Source organism: Amblyomma maculatum, chromosome 1 (assembly GCF_055883805.1).
Source record: "Amblyomma maculatum isolate TAMU_Amacu chromosome 1, ASM5588380v1, whole genome shotgun sequence".
Classification (NCBI taxonomy): domain Eukaryota; kingdom Metazoa; phylum Arthropoda; class Arachnida; order Ixodida; family Ixodidae; genus Amblyomma; species Amblyomma maculatum.
This window is the reverse complement of record NC_139344.1, coordinates 346323471-346342353: the sequence shown is the minus strand read 5'-3', so window position 1 is coordinate 346342353 and position 18883 is coordinate 346323471. Positions and strand designations below refer to the sequence as shown.

General features: G+C 46.2%; 1 protein-coding gene across 1 annotated transcript; it reads left to right on the top strand.

Annotated features, from left to right (window-relative positions):
- The first annotated feature begins 10824 nt into the window (after nt 1–10824).
- Nucleotides 10825–15632, top strand: LOC146207670 (putative U3 small nucleolar RNA-associated protein 11). The gene is made up of 8 exons (XM_084589604.1): nt 10825–11057; nt 11139–11200; nt 11307–11409; nt 11487–11600; nt 11718–11811; nt 12418–12545; nt 15000–15110; nt 15450–15632. The coding sequence occupies exons 1-8, from the start codon at nt 10998–11000 to the stop codon at nt 15537–15539; spliced, it is 762 nt and encodes a 253-aa protein (XP_084445730.1). The 5' UTR covers nt 10825–10997; the 3' UTR covers nt 15540–15632.
- The last annotated feature ends 3251 nt before the right edge of the window (nt 15633–18883 follow it).

Genomic DNA, 18883 nt, shown 5'->3' with positions numbered 1-18883 from the left:
ATCGAAAAGCGGCCGCCGAGGACGGGATTCGATCCCGCGTCCTTGGGAACAGTAGTGAGCGCCGTAACCACTGCGCCACCCCGGCGGGTTTAGGGATTGGAATTATGAAGAGCGTTTCACGATCCGGGGCATGGCACAGTGGTGAAGCGCTGGGCTGGGGATCCAAGGGATGGAAAATCGATACCCTGGTGGGAGACACGGTTTAGGAATTCATTTTTAAGTATCGATTCAATGGTGATTGGACATAAGACTTCTCGTTGGTCGCTTCGAATTTGGCGGCTGGTGACGTCATCCCGTCTCGACCAATCAGAGCCGCCACAAAAGGCGGGACATGTTTTGTCCGCGACAACGATGAGGCATTAAAGACTTTCGCCTTGCAATTGTGCCATTGCATTCCGACCCGAACATGCGCGTCACTAGACGCCCGGAAACCCGTAAAAAAAAAAAAAAAATTGCTGCGAAAACGGCCACTCAATCTAATACATCAAATGTCCAATCAGAAAACACCTGCGAAGAGAACAGCCGCTTTGCATTTGCTGCTACAGCAGGGAAGCTGCATTGCATACATCGTATTATATTTTAGCTAGCCACGTTTCGTTCCTTCCAGTCCACACTTTTTTTTTTTTTTTCGAGATAGTACGCAAGGGCGATCAGAAAGAACTTAAGGACGGGGGACCAAATCCCGGCCGCGGCGGCTGCTTTCCACTGTACGCTTCCATTCCTGTAAATAATATAATAGTAATAATTGGTTCACCGGAAGGGAAAGGCGCAGTATCTGTCACACTTGTGTCTGCGAACACTTGAACCGCGCCGTAAGGGAAGGGAGGAAGGAGTTAAAGTGGAAAGAGAGAAAGGGGAGCCGTATTGGAGGGCTACGGAGAATTTTCGACCATTCCTGTAAACTTTTGAGCAATACATCTCATAGCAATGGTGCGTGCCACACGTGTACAGCCAATGGTACAGCGCGCCTTAAGAGAAGGGAGGAAGGTGGCAGCGAAAGTGAAAGGATAAAACAAAGGTGTCGCAATGAAGGGCTGCGGGGTTATGTCGAACGCCTACTGATCTATAACGTGATTCCACTGATTACCGTAGGCTGATTAATGGTTTGGTTTGGTGGGGTTTAACGTCCCAAAGCGACTAAGGCTATGAGAGACGCCGTAGTGGAGGACTCCGGAAATGTCGACCACCTGGTGTTCTTTAACGTGCACTGACATCGCACAGCACACGGACGCCACTCCGTTTCGCCTCCATCGAAACGCAGCCGCCGAGGTCGGGTTCGAACCCGGGTACTCCGGCACAGTGGTCGGGCGTCTTACCACTGCACCACCCCGGCGGGGCTGGCTGATTAATGGCTGATTACCGTTGTGGTAAAGACACACGACCTGCCCGAATTTATTTTCGAGAAAGCGTAGACAGGGTTTTGCTATTCAGAAAGCTGCTGCGGAACCTCCCGAGTGGCTCTCAAGGTCCTTGTTGTGTATGCGTGAATTTTAATGTGATGAAGCCAGTACTATGCTGCCTGATCATGACGTCGTATGTAAATATCGTTTTGTGTTATTTTTGTTGACTTTGTTTTGATGAACTACAATGTGTCAAAGCCATGCAATAAAGAAAAAATCGTGCACTTACATAGTGCTTTAAATCGCATAACAACAAGGAGTACCACGTTATCTAGGTAAACTATAAATTGGTTAATAGGAAAGAAAAGCCGCAGTATCAGCCATACTTCCCCGTGGAAACCTGAGCGCCATAAGAAAACGGAGAAAGATGGAGTGAAATTAGAAATGTAAAGGCGCCGCTGTGAAGGGCTGCAGAGTAATTTCGACACGTGAGGATCTTAAGCGTGCACTGACATCGCACATCATAAGGACGCCTCATTTAACGTGCACTGACATCGCGCATCATAAGGACGCCTCACCGTTTTTCCTCCGTCGAGGGGGAGGAGCAGGTGGTGAAGGGTGGCTGTTCCTGGCCCTACGGGGCATGGGACTGGTAGGTCAACGCCGCTTGCGGAGGGGGCTAGCCTGTCACCAAATCTTCATCTGCTGTAGGCCGTCATTGCCCCCGCCACCGCTTAGGTGGTGGACATATGCCCGTCACATTCACACTCATTAGATGGCGTGCGAAGTGCATAAGACTATAGGCAACCTGAAATAACCGGCAAAGCCATTAGAGCACATGCATTCAGCATCACCATGGCCGGAAACGAGGAAGTTTGGGCGGCCGGCACGGGCGGGTTGCTTTCAAAGCAGCCGTCAGGCAGTTCAACAATCTCCAGGGATAGGACAAAATATTACAAGTAGAGTAACCTGGGATACCCTGCTGCGAAGCGCGGACCCTGCGATCCAGCAGCACCATCCATCTGGCGGAAGAGGCCGCAACAAGCCAAGGACTACCTGCCAGCCTCTAATCCACGGGCGCACGACTCCCCGTCTTCCCCGGCACGCGCGCCGGGGGCGGGGAAGGAGGACGCCCATTTCCGATTGAATTGAGTTGTACAACCAACCAACCAAGGCGCTTGATAAGACCTCAGTGATTGTTTTTCAAAGTTGTAACACCGTTAACTGTCGTACTTCTCGTGTACTTTTAGCTAGCGGTATTCACTCGCGAACGCCGCCTGTTTAAAACGACCGCGTACAAAGCGTGCAGCGAGTGAACAGCAAGAAGCTTACGGCGAAGCGTCTATGCAACAAAATAAGCTTATGTTTGATGTTCAGTTTAACAAACAATTTTATTTACGCTTTCACTAATTTGCAATCTTTGTGATTAGAGTCCTCTAAAGAATGTAGAACAAATGTCACGTGGACGAACAACGGCGCGGGGGATGGCTCAGCGCCATGGGTGTACCTGGACTGTTTCGTGCACGCGTGCCGCGCATGCGCTCGCTGATGGCAGCAGATCAGCTCAATGCAGGCCATACAGAGTAAGCGCACTGTTTTCTTTTTTTTTTTTTCATTTTGTATCCTGGAAAGGGTGGATGTTTCAAAAAACCGCGCACCTTCCGGAAGCCTGACGCAAGGAGCATCATGCCAAATTTTTCCTGTAGAACCGTGCACCAGGCTGAGTTTCGGATTCATTTTAAGGCAGTCGACTATAGGCAGCCCAGGGATTTTCGCGTGTGTTCAACACCTGTATAGTATATGCTTTGTAAGTAAATATATAAAAGTAATCAAATTTCAGTCATTAATGATTTTTCAGCGCCATTTTAATCAACGCTACTGCCACCTGCAGGGCTGCAACAACCATCTAAAGGACCAACCAAGTGGCAGAAACTGGTGGGATGGTTCCATTGACGTTTTCAAGGTGTTGTGCTAATGAAAATGGTACCGTCTTTAAAAAAGCACTTTTTTTATTGCTTATTGTGGATGAAGTGAGCACAAAAACCTTGACGAAAGCAGGGAAGATACACATACGACGAAAGGCAGGTGCTACGAACTGTTTATTAAGACGAATGCCTACAAGGCAATCTTGGCTCCAGAAGTGTGCGCAAAATGTGTCGTCGGATGTTACGTCACAGATGACGACGTCACCAGTCAGAAGCACTGCAATGAACGTGTGCCGAGGAAAAGAAATACCCCTGTGCGGCCCAAGCCCTGGCTTTGCTAGCAAAAGCTACAAGGGGCGCGCGATGTACCATGTACAGCAACAACACTCGGACTTTAGCATTTCTCTAGTGCAGTCCCTGCAGTGCTCTCACAGTTTTTGGGGTATAACAGAGGGTTCATGCAGAGTGTGCTGGTATAACGCGATAAAAGCTGATAATCTGAACCTTCCATCTCTCTGTCCCGCCCACAACTCGTGATATAATCTGTGTTAGTGTTAATTTGTGCTTGTACTTTTTTCTAGTCTCGCTGCCATAGGCTTACGTTCTGTAACACATCTGCATAAACAGCCTCGCTGTAGCGTTGCTCTTCTACGTCGCCTTACGCAGTTTTCTCCCTTACTATCATTTGCCAACCGTCTCCTTTTATTCCGCTCCTTTTATTTTGCTCACAGTACATTAGCTAAACTATTACTAGGCGCAGGTTGCGGGGTTATTTTCGCGCTGCAGATTATTCACTGTCGAGAACGCGCCTCTTTCGGCAAGCGCTAACGACTTCTTAATGTTCGCGTAACGAGCTGTAATGCGCTCCGGTACCTTCAGTGGCAAAGAACGCGACGAAGCGCCACTTAGTTACGTTGCCTGACGTGCGATTCATCACCGCCTCCCTCTACTTAACTGAGCGCTGATTTTATATTCCTCCTAAACAGCGCGTATTTTTTTTTTTTTTTTGCATGTTTGCAATAAAGGCCTCGGTTGTTGTCGCTGTCGTAAATGTTTTATTGGATGTTCAATGAACAGATGTGACTGGCTCCTCCGGATAGGGCTGCGTCCGACCCCTCCTGTTGCTGATTTTGAGTGTACAATGCCTTATTTTTCTGGTAGGATTAAACAATATACGGTATAGGTCTTCCTCTCAGCAAAAATTGCATTGTGCTTAAATAGGCCGACCCCACCAGCCGTTTTCACGGCACCGCCACTGCCGCGGTGCATGCTGGTACGTGTAGTTTGGGCGCGACGGCAGAGGGTTGTTGGGAAACACCCTACTGCAGACACAGCCGAGAAGGCCCTACGGTTCGTCCTTCGCGCGAGAGACGGCGCACGAGTGAGCCCCTTCTCCGAGATCGCAGCTGCCGGGCTGTGGCAGCACCCCTCTTTCACATCTCGATGCAGCTCCTGGCCGATCGCGTGCCATCTACCCTTGATATTCTGGATCTTCCCGTGTTCCCTGTATGCATGGACCCCTGCGCGCCGCCGGAAATGGCGGTCTTCTAGCACAAACCGCCGCGCTGCTGCCTCGGCAGCAGTTAATCGTGGTCCTTCCTGCTGCCGCGGTCGTATCAACCGGGGTGGCGTCCTGCTGACATCAGCAGTCCTCGCTGTGCCTCGCTGAGGCACAGCGGCTTTGCCTGGATTTACCAGGCTTTGCCTGGACCTACCCCAGAGCGCTGCGCTGCACCGGCGCCACCACGTCGGACTCCCCGCCCTGCCAGTGTTCTCCGAGCTGATTGCTTGCATGGTGCTGGCCATATTAATACCCCCTTCCCATTTCCCCATTCCCCCGGGCACTAGGAGTGTCGCCACGAGTTTTAGGCCGACATAACATGTGCCCTTGTATCCCCTCCGCATAAATAACCCATATTCCTAACCACCACCACCCTAGATTTACGTTCTCGGTACTGTCAGATCCCCCTGGAAGCGGCTGATCGCCCCAAAACCGTCTTGTAACTATCAACGCATTGTACGAATTTACAGTTATGCCGTTGGGTCTTTGCAATGCGCCTGCAACATTTCAGCGGATGGTGGACACCATTTTGCGTGGCCTAAAGTGGAAGACATGTCTATGCTACCTCGACAACATCGCTGTCTTTTCTCCCGACTTTGACACCCACCTCTACAATCTGAAGCCCGTTCTGACCTGCCTCTCTAATGCCGGATTGCAGCTCAATTGGAAAAAAAAAGAAAGAAATGTTTTTCCGCACGCCAGGTCACTATCTTCGGCCTTGTTATCTCCAAAGAGGGTGTATTCCTAGACCTTGCCAAACGGCGTGCTGTAGCAGCCTTTCCCAAACCGACTTCCATCAAAGGTCTACGTAGCTTCCTCGGGCTGTGCTCTTACTTTTGTCGTTGTATTAGAAATTTTGCTTCCATCACTGCTTCCTTGACAGAACTTCTGTTCGGCAGTTGTGACCTTTCGCTGTTGTCGCCAACATGCGACGATGTCTTCAATACTTTACGCCGCATCCTCACGGCACCGCCTGTCCTGCGTCACTTCGACCCAACAGCACCTACCGATGTCCACACGGACGCCATTGGTGTTGTTCTAGGCGCCGTGCTCACTCAACGCAAATCAGGCTGTGCTTAATACATGGTCGCCTATGCTAACCGCACGCTCACGAAGGCTGAATCCAATTAGTCGGTTACTGAAAAAGAGTGCTAAGATTATTTGAGCTCTTACACTCTAAATTACGCCCTTACCTCTATGGCCGGCCTTTTGAGGTATAGTGACGGACCTCCATGCGTTTTGCTGGCTTTCCTCACTGAAAGACCCGTCCGACAGACTGGCAAGATGGGCTCTTCGCCTTAAGGAATATGATGTTCGCACTGTTTACCGCTCCAGCCGCAAGCATCACGACGCCGATGCCCTTTCCGCTGCCCCCTTCCAGCTGAGGTCACAAGCCTTTCCCTTTACGACGATTCTCCGCATCGCTTGACATTAACCACATGTCGTCAGCGCAGCAGAAAGAACCCTGGATCACTTCTCAATTTCCTCTCCAATCATCGTGTGCTCTCCGTCGCCATGCTTCCCACTTCGCCATTCGTGATAACCTCCTCTACCGCCGCAGCTACAGCGCAGATGGCCTCAAGTGGTTGCTCGTCATTCCCCGGCAGCTACGCTCGCAAATCTGTGACTATTTACATGCTGACCCACAATCCGATCATGCGGACGTCTTCAGGATATACATTCGTCTCCATCTGCGTTATTACTGGCGGGGCATGAGCACCTTCGTACTCAAGTACGTTCGCTCATGCCTCACCTCTCAACGTCGCAAGCCACCTCATCAACGTTCTGCTGGAGAGATGCTGCCGTTACCCTGTCCAACACGCCATTTCGACCACGTCGGCATCAATTTGTACGGACTGCTTCCCTACACTGCAGCCGGCAACCGCTGGGCTGATCGCAGCGGTTGATCATCTGACGAGGTATGCAGAGACCGCCGCCCTCCCATCTGCCACAGCGTCAGAAGTAGCTTCTTTCATTTTGCAGCGATTTGTTCTTCGCCATGGCGCACCTCGAGAGCTGCTCAGTGACAAAGGATTTGTTTTCTTAGGTGACGTTGTGAAAGCCCTGCTCACCAAGTGCAACACTTTTCATATAGCGATCTCCGCCTATCATCCCCAGACTAATGCCCTCACTGACCGCTTCAACCGTACCCTTGGCGACATGCTGTAAATAGTATGCGTCGCCTCCAACCACTCATACTAGGATCTCGTCTTTCCATACATCACTTACGCTCACAATACCGTAGCACCGCCTACTACTGGCTTCTCTTCTTTTTTTCTCCTCTACGGCCATAACCCTTCTGCTGCTATCAAACTCCCGACCAACCTGACATATCCGAGTATCATCTTGTTTTTCAAGCCGCCCAGCATGCGGAAGACTGTCGACAAATCTCCCGCGCAGTGACGGCTAATACCCGGTGCCGCCATAAATAATATGACAACCAACACTCGACACCGGACTTCTCGTCTGGCGCTCTTGTGTGGCTGTGTAATACCCTCCAGTACTCCTATACTGTTCTCGAAATTTCTTGCCAAATATCATGACCCATACCGTTTTCTGGAGCGCACCTCTCCTATTAATTATGTTGTGGAACCTCTTACGCCGTCTCACGATCTCCGCCATCGCGGACGCGAGACTGTTCACGTCCAACGCCCGCCTCAAGCCCTATTACGACCCTGCCATCCTGCTTACGCCGTAAGTTGCCAAGATGTCTCCTCTTCGTTCCGCGGGCACTTGTGAAAAGAAAGAAGTGCGCGTGGAACATTTCAGTCAGTGGTAGTACTGCTATCGCTGCGCGTGTTCGGCCTGACTGTCTACTGGCTATGTTCGCCGCTGATCTGCCCAGTCCTAGTACCTTAAAATAAACACCCATCCACAATACAAATAATTTTCGCAAAGGTTTAGCTTGCGTTGTATAAGCACTGCGAGTTCTGTATGTACCAATTAATTTATTGTCCTGTCGTGACGCTGGGGCTAAGTCGACCCGGCCTTCACTTGGTAGCGTGCAGAGACTCGGGGTTGAAGAAGGATTGAATCTTTGAAGTGGGTAAAATATTTACAAGCAGGTTTACTGGCACTTTGAGCAAACTTATTTACATGATTATTTACACGAAAAAGAAGGGTACATCAGCAAAATGGCAAGCGTTAAGAGTTCATAGCGAGAAGCGACTGGATGAGCCGTTTACCCAGGGCTCAGAGCGACATTTCGTGCTCTGCAGCGTCCTTAAAAACCCCTATGTCCAACCCCTCTCTGAAGATGCTGACCAACCAAATCCAGGGCACGCCCCTCAGATATCGGCATCCAATCGAACACATCACTGCACTGATGGTCTGAAGCACTGACTGTTTCGTTGAGCCTGGTCACTTGTTGGCGGGAAAAGCTTGGGAACGGCGAGGAGGTACATTTCTATTCTTCAGCCAAGAATCGATAGGCAGCTGGTTCCGGCAAGTGGATTTACTTCTCAGAAACCCAAGTGCACGAGCGCGCCGCATACGCTCCCAGCATTGTCCGTTTTCGACAATTGCAAATCTTTCCTGCATTCCCGGGAAATCATCTAATGGCCGTATGCGTCATGCTCCTTTCTTGTCCGGCATTCCCAAAAAATCCTCTAATGGCCGTAATCACCTTGCTCGTTTCTTGTCCTGTACGTCAGCGGACGTGTCACTCTGTCGCCTCGTTTGGACAATAGGCATTCCTTACTTGACCATAGCGCTTCTCGACGGGAAGGGTGAACAATTGAACGAAAGCACTTCCGGCTATCTCCCGCAGGGGGACATTTCTTTGTGTTTTTCTAGACGTTCTCTTGACAGGGTCAATTTGGCATTTGCAGGGTGTCCACAAAGCAAAACAGGCTTACAAAACAGGATTCCTGGAAACAGGCTCACTTAGAGCCATTGGACCATCAGCACATATCCACAGCACTTATCCATGCCCACAGGCGAACAATAGAGCGCGCAAATGCGAACGATGCAAGGTCGTAACAGTCCATTTGTTAGCTAAAGATGTGTATATATGCACCCGCCTTTTTTAGCTGTTTGCGTTTCCTTTTCTTTTTTTCTGCCAATTGCCCTCTGTAATGCCTGTTTGACCCCCAGGGAAAAATAACAAATAAATAAATAATTATCGGTCATCGTTTAGCCTCGCTACGCAGTACACACACAACTAGAGCAGATAATTCGTGGCTTAACATCTACAAAAAAAAAAATGTGAAGCAAGGTGCAAGTGCTTTCGAGACAGCGTCCGACGCGCTCTCAAATTTTGTTCAGCATAAATAATTTCTGCTTTACACCATAGTGCCTGTCTATTTGCTATGTATCGCGCAATATGGTGCCGTGAAGCCCTGACAGCAACTCTGTCCTTTCAAACCTGAGATTTGCCGAACCGTGTCGACCAGCACTGGAGAGTTGAACGCCCTTGCCCTCTCCTTCAGATCGAATCAAATTGGATTCGATTAGCTGCGGCGGCATCCTGTCCAGCTCCGTTCCTTTCTTTGTCGTTCTTTTGAGAGCTCGTACGGTCACCACGCCAATCGATTCCCGATAAAATGTTGCGATGGAAGCAAGTTCTTCTCACAACGCATCGGGAAATAGTTTGGTTTGCACAGCACCATCCCCCCCCCCCCCCTGTCACCTAAAAGGGTGAAACTAGTTAGAAATCGACAGATTTCTAACTAGTCTCACCCTTTTAAGTGATAGGGGGGGGGGGGGGGGGGGAGGTGATGGTGACAGACAACACGAAAACTGTAAACACTGCGGACAGAGAGGTACACTAGATCACATAATCTGGCAATGCCCCTTTTCGCCTGGGGCAGTGGCCAACATTCATGACACGGAAGCTTGGGAATCCCTTCTCCAAAGCTAAACCCTTGAGACCCAAAAAGAAGTCGTCCGCCTGGCGGCTGAGGCCGTGAAGAATCAATGTATCCTTGCGCGCTTCTAGTCGCGGAGTCCCAGACCCCTATTCGGGTCTGCGTACCTGGGTGGGGGAGTAGGGGAACCTCCTGTATCGGCGGCAATAAAGTTTCAAATAATAAATAATAATAGAAATCTGTCGAATCATGCGAGTCATTCGGTGTAAAAGGAATAAAATTGTTCATCAGAAAACGAGGAAAAGCTATTACAGAAAAAGCATAAGTGATTTGAGAAAAAAAGAAACGTTTATGGATACATAGGATTTTTGCATTCATTCCAATCACGAAACTGTCTGTGTACTCCAAGGCAATACCATCTCGAGCGTTTAAAAATATGAACACTGGATACATGTTGCCGGGGCAAAACTGAAGCACCGCGTGTTAAATGCAGCCATCACGAACAAGTAAGACATTGCTGCATTTTTTTTTCAAACTTAGCTAATTAGTTTATACTACAATTGCAACTCATTGGAGAGTAAACGTTCGTAATATCATCAGTAGAAGCTGGGCGTCTACTGTTGAGAAAAAAGCCTCTCTTAATGCTCACCAATCATTCCTTTCATAGTGCAGAATGGTCTAATGTGAGATAGTGATTCCTTCCATATCCGTTTAGAAGAAGAAGAAGAACAACAACAACAACAACAACAACAACAACAACAACAACGCTCGGTCATCCGCAGCTAATTCTTTCGCTCCATATTCGGTTCAGCAGCACTGAACCCTTCCAACTTTTTCTCAGCAATCCGACGAACAATGGCGCTGTGGTTCTGTACCGGCGAAAAATACGTCATCTGAACTAGTTCGGCGCAAACGAATTGGAAAGAAGAGACAAAAATACTTGAAGCAATTTTAACTTATTTGAACTACCGCTTCTCAGTGTCCAGCTACTGGCCTTGCTTATTATCTGGCAGATGGCGACACCAATCATCAACATCAACATATATGTTTTTTCTACTTTTTATACAAAACTCTATTTTAACACAAATGGCAAAATTATTTAACACCAAATTATCCTCAATCTTGGTAAACATGTTTTTTGGGTCACTTTTTTATTTATCGCTATTAACAGTTTTTGACGTAATTCCCATCGTCAGCGCAGTCAGCGCCAGACAATATGGCAGCTTCCATGAAATTCTCACGCCTTTGAAGTGTGCCAAGTTCATGTTTTTAACTCGCCGTTTGCTTATGTTCTCGTGTCCGCTGACTACAGTTAACTAGAAGGTATATTAGTTCAATATACCGCTCACCAAGATCTGCAAGTATGTCTTCATTCGCGAAAGCAGCGAAGGCAAGCCAGAGAATTCATAAAGAGCGACAGCAGGTAATCAAACACACTTTCTGAAATGAGCCGATGTGTTCCTCGCTACTCATATCGACTTACATGATTTTCGTTGCGTTTCAGCCCGAGGCCAGGCGTCACTTGGGTGTCCTAGAAAAAAAGAAGGATTATAAACTCCGAGCGAGGTGAAGTTTATCATTGCTGGCCTCTCGATGTTCATATTGTGGTACAATTACGTCAGTTCTTTAGCTGTCGTACCTTACCCGCTAATTTAATTTCTTTCTTTTGCAGAGATTATCAGAATAAACAGCTAAGATTAAAGCGCTTGCGCCAGCGAGCGCTCACAAGAAACCCAGATGAATTCTACATGCACATGGTCAACTCTAAGCTTGCTGTAAGTCCATTTACCTCAAAGCGGTGTGAAAGCAGTGTTGCCGTTGCTCTTGTCCTGATCCTCTGGTAAATCCACAGGAAGGTGAACACCATGACAGAGTTAAAGGAGAGGAGTTCACGCCTGCTCAGCTCAAGCTTATGCAGACGCAGGACCTGAACTACGTCACCACAAAACGCGTGTCAGAAGCCAAGGTATCTCAGACTTTCCTCGTGCCTTGTACACAACAGTCTGTCGTTTCATTTATCGCTGTTCACTAGAGCGACTAGTGAATACTGATTTTGGCAAATTTTTTCTTCGTTTTGTTGTAGAAAATTGCGAGACTAAAGGCAAACCTGCACCTCCTCGGTGACGACAGCGGGCACGTGAACACCCACACTTTTTTTGTCGACACTAAGAAAGAAGGTATTTGAAAAAGTTGGTTTCTTTCTCTACCGGTTCTCTACACAGGTTTAAAGTTCTACCGGTTGCAACTAATGCACGTTTGCTGCATATGATTCGATTTGCTACCTTTGACAGCATACTATAGGCCTTGATAAAAAGGGAAAGCTTGTCAATTTATGCTATGTAAAGTGAACTACAGCCATTTATTTGCTTATTTAAGGAACTGTAATCAGTACATTATCAGTTCAGTAATCTTTCGGATGTTGTTCTACTGCACCTGCTAAAAGAATGTACGTTTAAGCTGTGCCTTCAGTCGCAATGTTCTAGAACAGTGCCAGAAGCCTGTTGCCATACAGGGGGGCTGCTGTCAACATTCTACAGCCTGCAAGCACCTCTTGCGTTTCACCTCTATAAAATTGTGGCTCTGCATTGCCGAATTGGACTCAGTCCTCACCACAGTGGTGACGTTTCGACAGAGGCGAAGCACAAAAGGCACCTGTGTGCTATGCAAAATCGGTGCACGTTCAAGAATCTGTTCCAAATCAAGTTAACTTAACATGAATTTGTTACAACTTGATTAAACTAGACATTCTCTCATGTGGTACTCGTTCATTCTCTGCTTTCTAGCTCGCAGCTTCGATTTTGCTGAAAAACTTGGAACTCACCCATCACTTTTGGGCAGAGCCTTCAACCGACCTAAACTGGAGACTCTTCACAAAGAATGTATAGCTGACATTCCAGAGGATGTGATTAAGGCAAGTCTAAATGCTTTATATGCTTCAAAACAGGCCATTTTGGTGGCACTGAACCTTTTTCCTATGCTGATGCAGCCTGCTTTCAAAGAAGAGGCATCAATATTAATTGGGGTCATGACACCGTGTTTGAAATATAAACTGTTTATTTCATCTTGTTTCTGATGTTCCAGGCTATTAAACCTCCAAGTTCCAGGTCTATCAGATTTGCAGATATTTTTTTAAATCAGTATTTTAGTTTCTTCCTGAACAGCGTGCTAGTCTGGCGACCGATGCTGTAGATGACGTATACTGATTCTCACGCACGGTGCCAGCAGTGCGTCGTCTGCTGCATGTTTTGTGCTCAAGCAGTATTAGCTGCGGTTCCCTAAAATTACAGTAATTTTATGTCACGGTCTGAACCGCGGTCATGCCACTAATTGTGGTTAAACTGAGCTTTCTGACCTCAGTTTTCGCTTTTAGCCTAGGAAACAGTGTTGTCAGTGGACGGAAGCTTAGGATGCACATTGGTGCTCGAAAACAAAAGTGGCACGAGCTGACCTGATCCAACAACATACACATTGCACACCAAAACTAATTTCAAAAGCAGCTTATGAAATAGGCATTGTAAAAGTGCCATCTGACAGCGCTTTTACACAATCTTCGAGTACCGCCTGATGGCGCAGCAGCAGCATACTGCATAGAGTGTGGCGCGCTATAACAAAGCACCCAGTACTGCAGTCCCATCCAGTCTCAGCATTATCGTTTGCATGGCCTGATGTCAAGTCCAGGTCCTGCCCCAGTCACATCATGAGAGTAGACGATAGGGTCACTGATATGGATTACAGCACTGGACACCGCAAGCTTACAATGCCGCCCAAGGACACGATGGACTACTTCCTCCCTAGTTCGCCTAGATTGCTTCACACCAAAGCCACAGCGGAGGCACTTAGGAATTGATCAGCGGCATGCTATTTTAAATGGCCTATTCATGAAACTTCTTTACTGTGAAACCCACTGTCTCTTAGTAAAAGAAAGGTATGATTTATTTTGGTGATGCCTTTGCAGCGGCGCTAGCATTCAAGAACACCTGATAAGTGTGCACCGCACCGGCAGCAGGTGACGTGTTGCTGTGAGCAGAAACTCCCACCGTATGGATCAGCGATTCACAAGAAGCATTCATTTTTCAAGTTCCTTTATCTCATGACTTATTATTATTAAAAGAATAACAAAGTTTGATATGCTTTTTTGGTGCTAGTGCAAGGGATCCGCTCTACTTCCAGTGTGCAGGGGTTGTGAAAAGTGCGCCGATGTATACGGCGGTGGAGTAAGGACTGCCGTCAGACGGTGGTGGCGGTCGCGCCAATAATGAATGTGAGGCAAGAACTAGATCACACTGCTCTACAGTCTGTGTGTGCCGTTTTAACGAATCCTCACTATACTTAGGAGGAGATTATAGTGCCTTCACCAGAAGATGATTGTTTTTCTGCTGAATTAACTGCCAGCAGTGACAAATGAGATGGCTCTGTAGACAGCAGCTCTGGCGATATGTGACCTGATAACTGTTGTGAGACCTATGCATTCTACCGCAAATCCATGAAATGATGGAGAATTTCTAAAGTTCAGTCATAAACAGTTTCATTCTGGCAAGGGTGTAGCCGCTGAAACACGGACTAAAGTTGCAGCGACGCCTACAGTATCGCTGTCAACTGATCTAGCAGTTAGCGGGTGGGTGAGGGCTCGCGCTACAAGGCAGTGCCTAAGAATGGCCTCATTTTATATATACAACATTCCTTGCCAAAGCAGCACAGACTGTGCTGTTTGCAGTAACATAAAAACAAGAAGACAGGAACTTGCCGTCCATTCTCCAGAAATTGAGTTTGCCAATGCATGCAAAACTAAATCGATGACCTATGAGGTGGTCCTAAAAGAGTTAGGTACTGCCATCCTTCTGTCCTTCTGTACGCTTCCTCATTTTTCTGTCAGCTTTTGGTTCAGAACAAAAGGGCCGCCATGTTCTTCCACCTGAACTGCATACTTCTTCTAACAGCACGAAAGGATGTAGACAGCTGAAAGGATTTGCATCCAAGGAGTACCCTCTTGATGGGTAGCTGTTGCAAGTGGCAAATCAGGAGGCAGTGTTGGTACATAAAAAAATCCAGGTGTTTAACAAAGCAAGTTGAAGTGCTTCTCTCTCTCTCTCTCTCTCTATGCACCATGTGGACATATAGCTACTTGCCTTCCATATACCTTATTATTTAGACTGTCTAGTGTTTATAGTTTTTGTTTCTTCAGCTTAGCCTTCCCGTTATTCATGCAAAGTGGTTCTTTATGGCTGGCCTGCTTGCAGAAAGGACCTCTGGCCATCTTTCCAAACAAGGGTCCATTGATTTTTTTTTTTTTTTTTTTTGCGGGGGGGGAGGGGGAGCTGCATTCTTTCTCATCATTTGCTTATGTGTGCTGATACATCATTTTCAGGAAGCTACCCACGAGATGAAGAAAAGCTACCGAGAGCTGACCAAGCGATTGCAAAGACAAAAAGAGCTCAAAGTGGTCGAGCAAAAGATGGCTGTGAAGAAAAAACTTCTTGTAAGTTCATCTGCATCTAATTGCTGTCAGCATACCTGTCGTTTGCCTTGTGTATTTTTATAGCAGTTCATTTAATCATAGCCTGTGTATGCCAGTGTCACTGATTTGCCGTGGCACATTAGGATTTTTGTCCTCAGTTCAATCACTCACAACAATAGTTTTCAGAAACACTTCATTTCATTTCGTGGTTGCGAGATCTACCTCATTTTTAGCAGAGAGGGGGGACCAGCATGATTTAGGACCGATGTATTTAAGGTGTTTTGACTTTCAGATAAAGTGTGCAGAATATAACTCACTTCTGTTGAAATAATTACTTAATATAAAATTTTTTCTCTCTAGGACAAGAAGAACCCACCTGTGAAAAAGGTCAAAGAAGGCACAAAGGATACAGCCCCAGTCTACCTTTGGAAAAAAGAAAGAAAGCGATAAAGGCAGGTGGCTGCACTCGTATCTTTGTTATGTTAAGCCTGCCCTACAATGCAGTGGAGAAAGAAATAAAAGAACTATACATTTTCCTTTGCATGCATGGCTGCACTGTCCTTCAGCCGGCTAAGGTCGGATTCTGCAACCGTTTCCTTTATCGTCATAAAACGAACACGTTTTGGTATGGCTCATCTTCGCTCTCAAATATGGAGAGAGAAAAGGCTGGCTCAAACTCCTTCTAGTGACTTCCTGTTCTGTGATTAGGCATTTCTGTGATTAGGCATTTTTGTGATTAGCCAGCAGTGCCTCCTACAAATCTCTGTAAGGATTTGTTAGGTGAGGTTCTGTTTTGTGATGTACACTTGTTATACGGTGCAAGATTGCGGTTAGGTAATGTTCTGATGGTGCAGAATGCAATGCCAGTATAAAAGGAGAATACTATAGAGTAGCATACATTAAAGTGCACATGTGCTAAATGCTACTTGAAATAACGAAATGTGCACAGAGAAACAATTTTACCAAAACTATAACATGTTTATATCCTTCGAACGTTGCTAGCCTAGCAATAAAAAAAAATATATTAAAAAAATTGAATTTGCCTAAGTATTCATTGGCAGCCTGGTTACCTTTTATTATTCAGTCATGACGGCAGGTATAGAATTCTGCTACTAACAGCCTTATTTGTTTTATGTTAATCTACGCCTTGAGTGAAGAGAGTTCTCAACTCCTATGCACTTGCCTCATATTGGCCTACCTGTCTCCATCCTTGTTTAGGCATGTAAAAAGCTTTGCTTTGCAGTGCTCAAAGGGGCACAGAACTCAATCCAGGTTATTAGTTTATTTTATAAAACAGTATAGAGAACAGCATTCCTGGGTAGTTCAGTTGTGCTCCAGAGTGTCCATTTGTTTACAAAGTGCAGAAAACTATTATGCCAAACTTAGCTTCATTATACTTTGCGAGAGCTACTCACATGACTTGCAATTTTAGGCTGTTATGTATATGTATACAGCTGCTTCACACCGCTTTGCATGTCACCTTGTGTCTGCTATGATCTGCGTATTTCTAATACTTTTCATCGCTTTATCTTGACTATCTTCTCTGCTGCAAAGGGACCCTGTGTTTCAGCAAATACACCAACCTGAAGGCACTAAACTTTGATCAGTTTCCTCTACCACAGCAGCTAATGAAATGAACTTGACTATCTGCTGTCCTTTGTGTGGTTTTGCTGATATAAACAGGACCGCAGAAGACAAGGTTCTCTGCCACAAACTAGTCTAAGAAGGATCAGCAGCATGCGGAACTGTTTGAGGTTCATATTCCTGAATTGAAATCCAGGGAGACTTGGCGCCATGCCATTATTTTGCAGTCTTGCTTACCTGCAAGAACGCCGCATTCAACCTGAGACGTGCTCAGAGGTGGAAGTACTGCACCAATTTTGCCATTCTGTGCCAGTCTGACTTGTCGTGTTAAGCTGTCCTTTGACTGTTTTTGCTATACGGGTACTGCGGCCGCATTCCGTCCTGCGGCATTTTTGCCTTACGGGTACTGTGCTAAACGCATAGCGTTTAAAAAGATTCGACACTGGGGGTGAGTGGTTTTTCTTTTTCTTTTTTTTTTCCGGAACATTCTGCAGTTAAAGGGTTAAACGGTAATTTATGTGATAATTGACCATTGAAAGTATGTAACGCCAAATTTAGCTGAGTATTATCGTGACAGGTCTGGGCAAAATACTTCAAAAAAGTATCTTCGATGCTGACACTCACTAGCATGAAAGATTGTATTTCCGATACAAGATGCACTACAATGAAAGATTGTATTTCTGATACAAGATGCAGAACAGAAATAGATTTTCGATACAGATACTTGATACTGTATCCTTACTTCCATACATTGCTGAAAAAGGTGGTATTATGATTAGTAAAGTTAGGAAATTTCTCAGTGGTTTCTGGAATCTTTAGTGTATTCATACAGAGCACTTGTTCGAATGGGCTTAAGCCAATCCAACCGCACGGTTTTAATGAAGGTCTGCCGTCTGTGCAGCTGGCTTTGTTAAAACTTTAGATTGGACTGAAGCCAAGGGCACATTGAAGCAATTGCTTCCGTAACCAGCCTAGCAAAAAAAGCCTTTGACCAGAAGTTGTTCATCTGGAATGATCAGTGAGCATCTGGCTGCATACAAATAAATCTGGAACTTTTTCTGTTGCTTTTCATTTGGTACTTTGCATTACTTACCTTGTGGCCTCTGCCTTTACTCTATGTTAAAAGTTGCATGCAGTGTGCACATGGGGAGCCTAACAGTTATTTTGTGAGCACTGCAATAATACTTTTTCCCACAGTATTTAGAGTTATAAGGCATCTGCACTTATAACCGTAAGCACAGGACGCAGGAAGAATGTCCAGATCACCAGGATTTTCTTAAGTCAGATGTAGAAAGAAAATTTCGCGATGTCTTGAATCCACTAAAATTAACCAGTGAATGGCCGCAGGACAATATGATCAGGTTTCTAGATCTTAAACTGAAATTTGAGCCTAATCACACGTGTTGGACATATGAGCCACGCGCCAGCAAGCCGTTGCTTTCCTTCGAATCTTCACATTCGAAATTAGTGAAACGTAGCGTAGTGAAATCATGCTATATTAATGCTTTAAGAAAATCATGCATCCATTCTTTTAAAGATAGCTTCATGTATCAAACTCGACGGCTTCAAAACGCAGGATATCCCAAGCAGCTGTTGGTATCGGTAGCGGAGACTATTTTATCAAGTATAAAATCTTCTCAGGCGAGCCTGGAGAGCTTATCCACGAACCAGCGGACGAAAGAAAAGATAGCGGTCATTCCGTATAGTATTCATAACCTCTCGCACAGACTAAAACGTATAGAAAATCGGGCAGGTGTGAAAGTTGTCCTTTCGGCTCCCGATAAATTAGGGAAAATGTGCAGAAAAGTTAATGGTACGAGAAGCATAGGTCAGGGCTGTACCATAAAACACAAAGACCCTTATGTGGTTTGCCAGAAGGGGGTTGTATACTCAGTTCCACTGTCTTGTGGAAAACATTATATCGGACAGACGGGACGTTGTATTAATGAAAGACTAATGGAGCATCACAATAATGTTTTTGGTACGGTAAAAGAAACTATGGGCATACACTGCAGGGACTGTAAAAGCGACGCTTGCCAGCCATTTCTAGAGGAAGCAAAAATAATCAATCGGCATAATGACCAGACAGTTCGGGAGATTTTAGAAGCAAAAGAAATCAACAGGATAAAGGAAACTTGTATCAGCAGCCCGTCTATAGCTTTATCGGAACGTGAAGTAAGGTTTATGAACACGAGAAAATGATGCGTTGT

What these genes read in the sequence shown, in the direction of transcription:
- LOC146207670 (XM_084589604.1), top strand. Translation starts at nt 10,998, where the DNA reads ATGTCTTCATTCGCGAAAGCAGCGAAGGCAAGCCAGAGAATTCATAAA. An exon ending in GATTATAAACTCCGAGCGAG is followed by an intron (nt 11,201 to 11,306) that starts GTGAAGTTTATC and finishes TTTCTTTTGCAG; the next exon opens with AGATTATCAGAATAAACAGC. An exon ending in TGTCGACACTAAGAAAGAAG is followed by an intron (nt 11,812 to 12,417) that starts GTATTTGAAAAA and finishes TCTGCTTTCTAG; the next exon opens with CTCGCAGCTTCGATTTTGCT.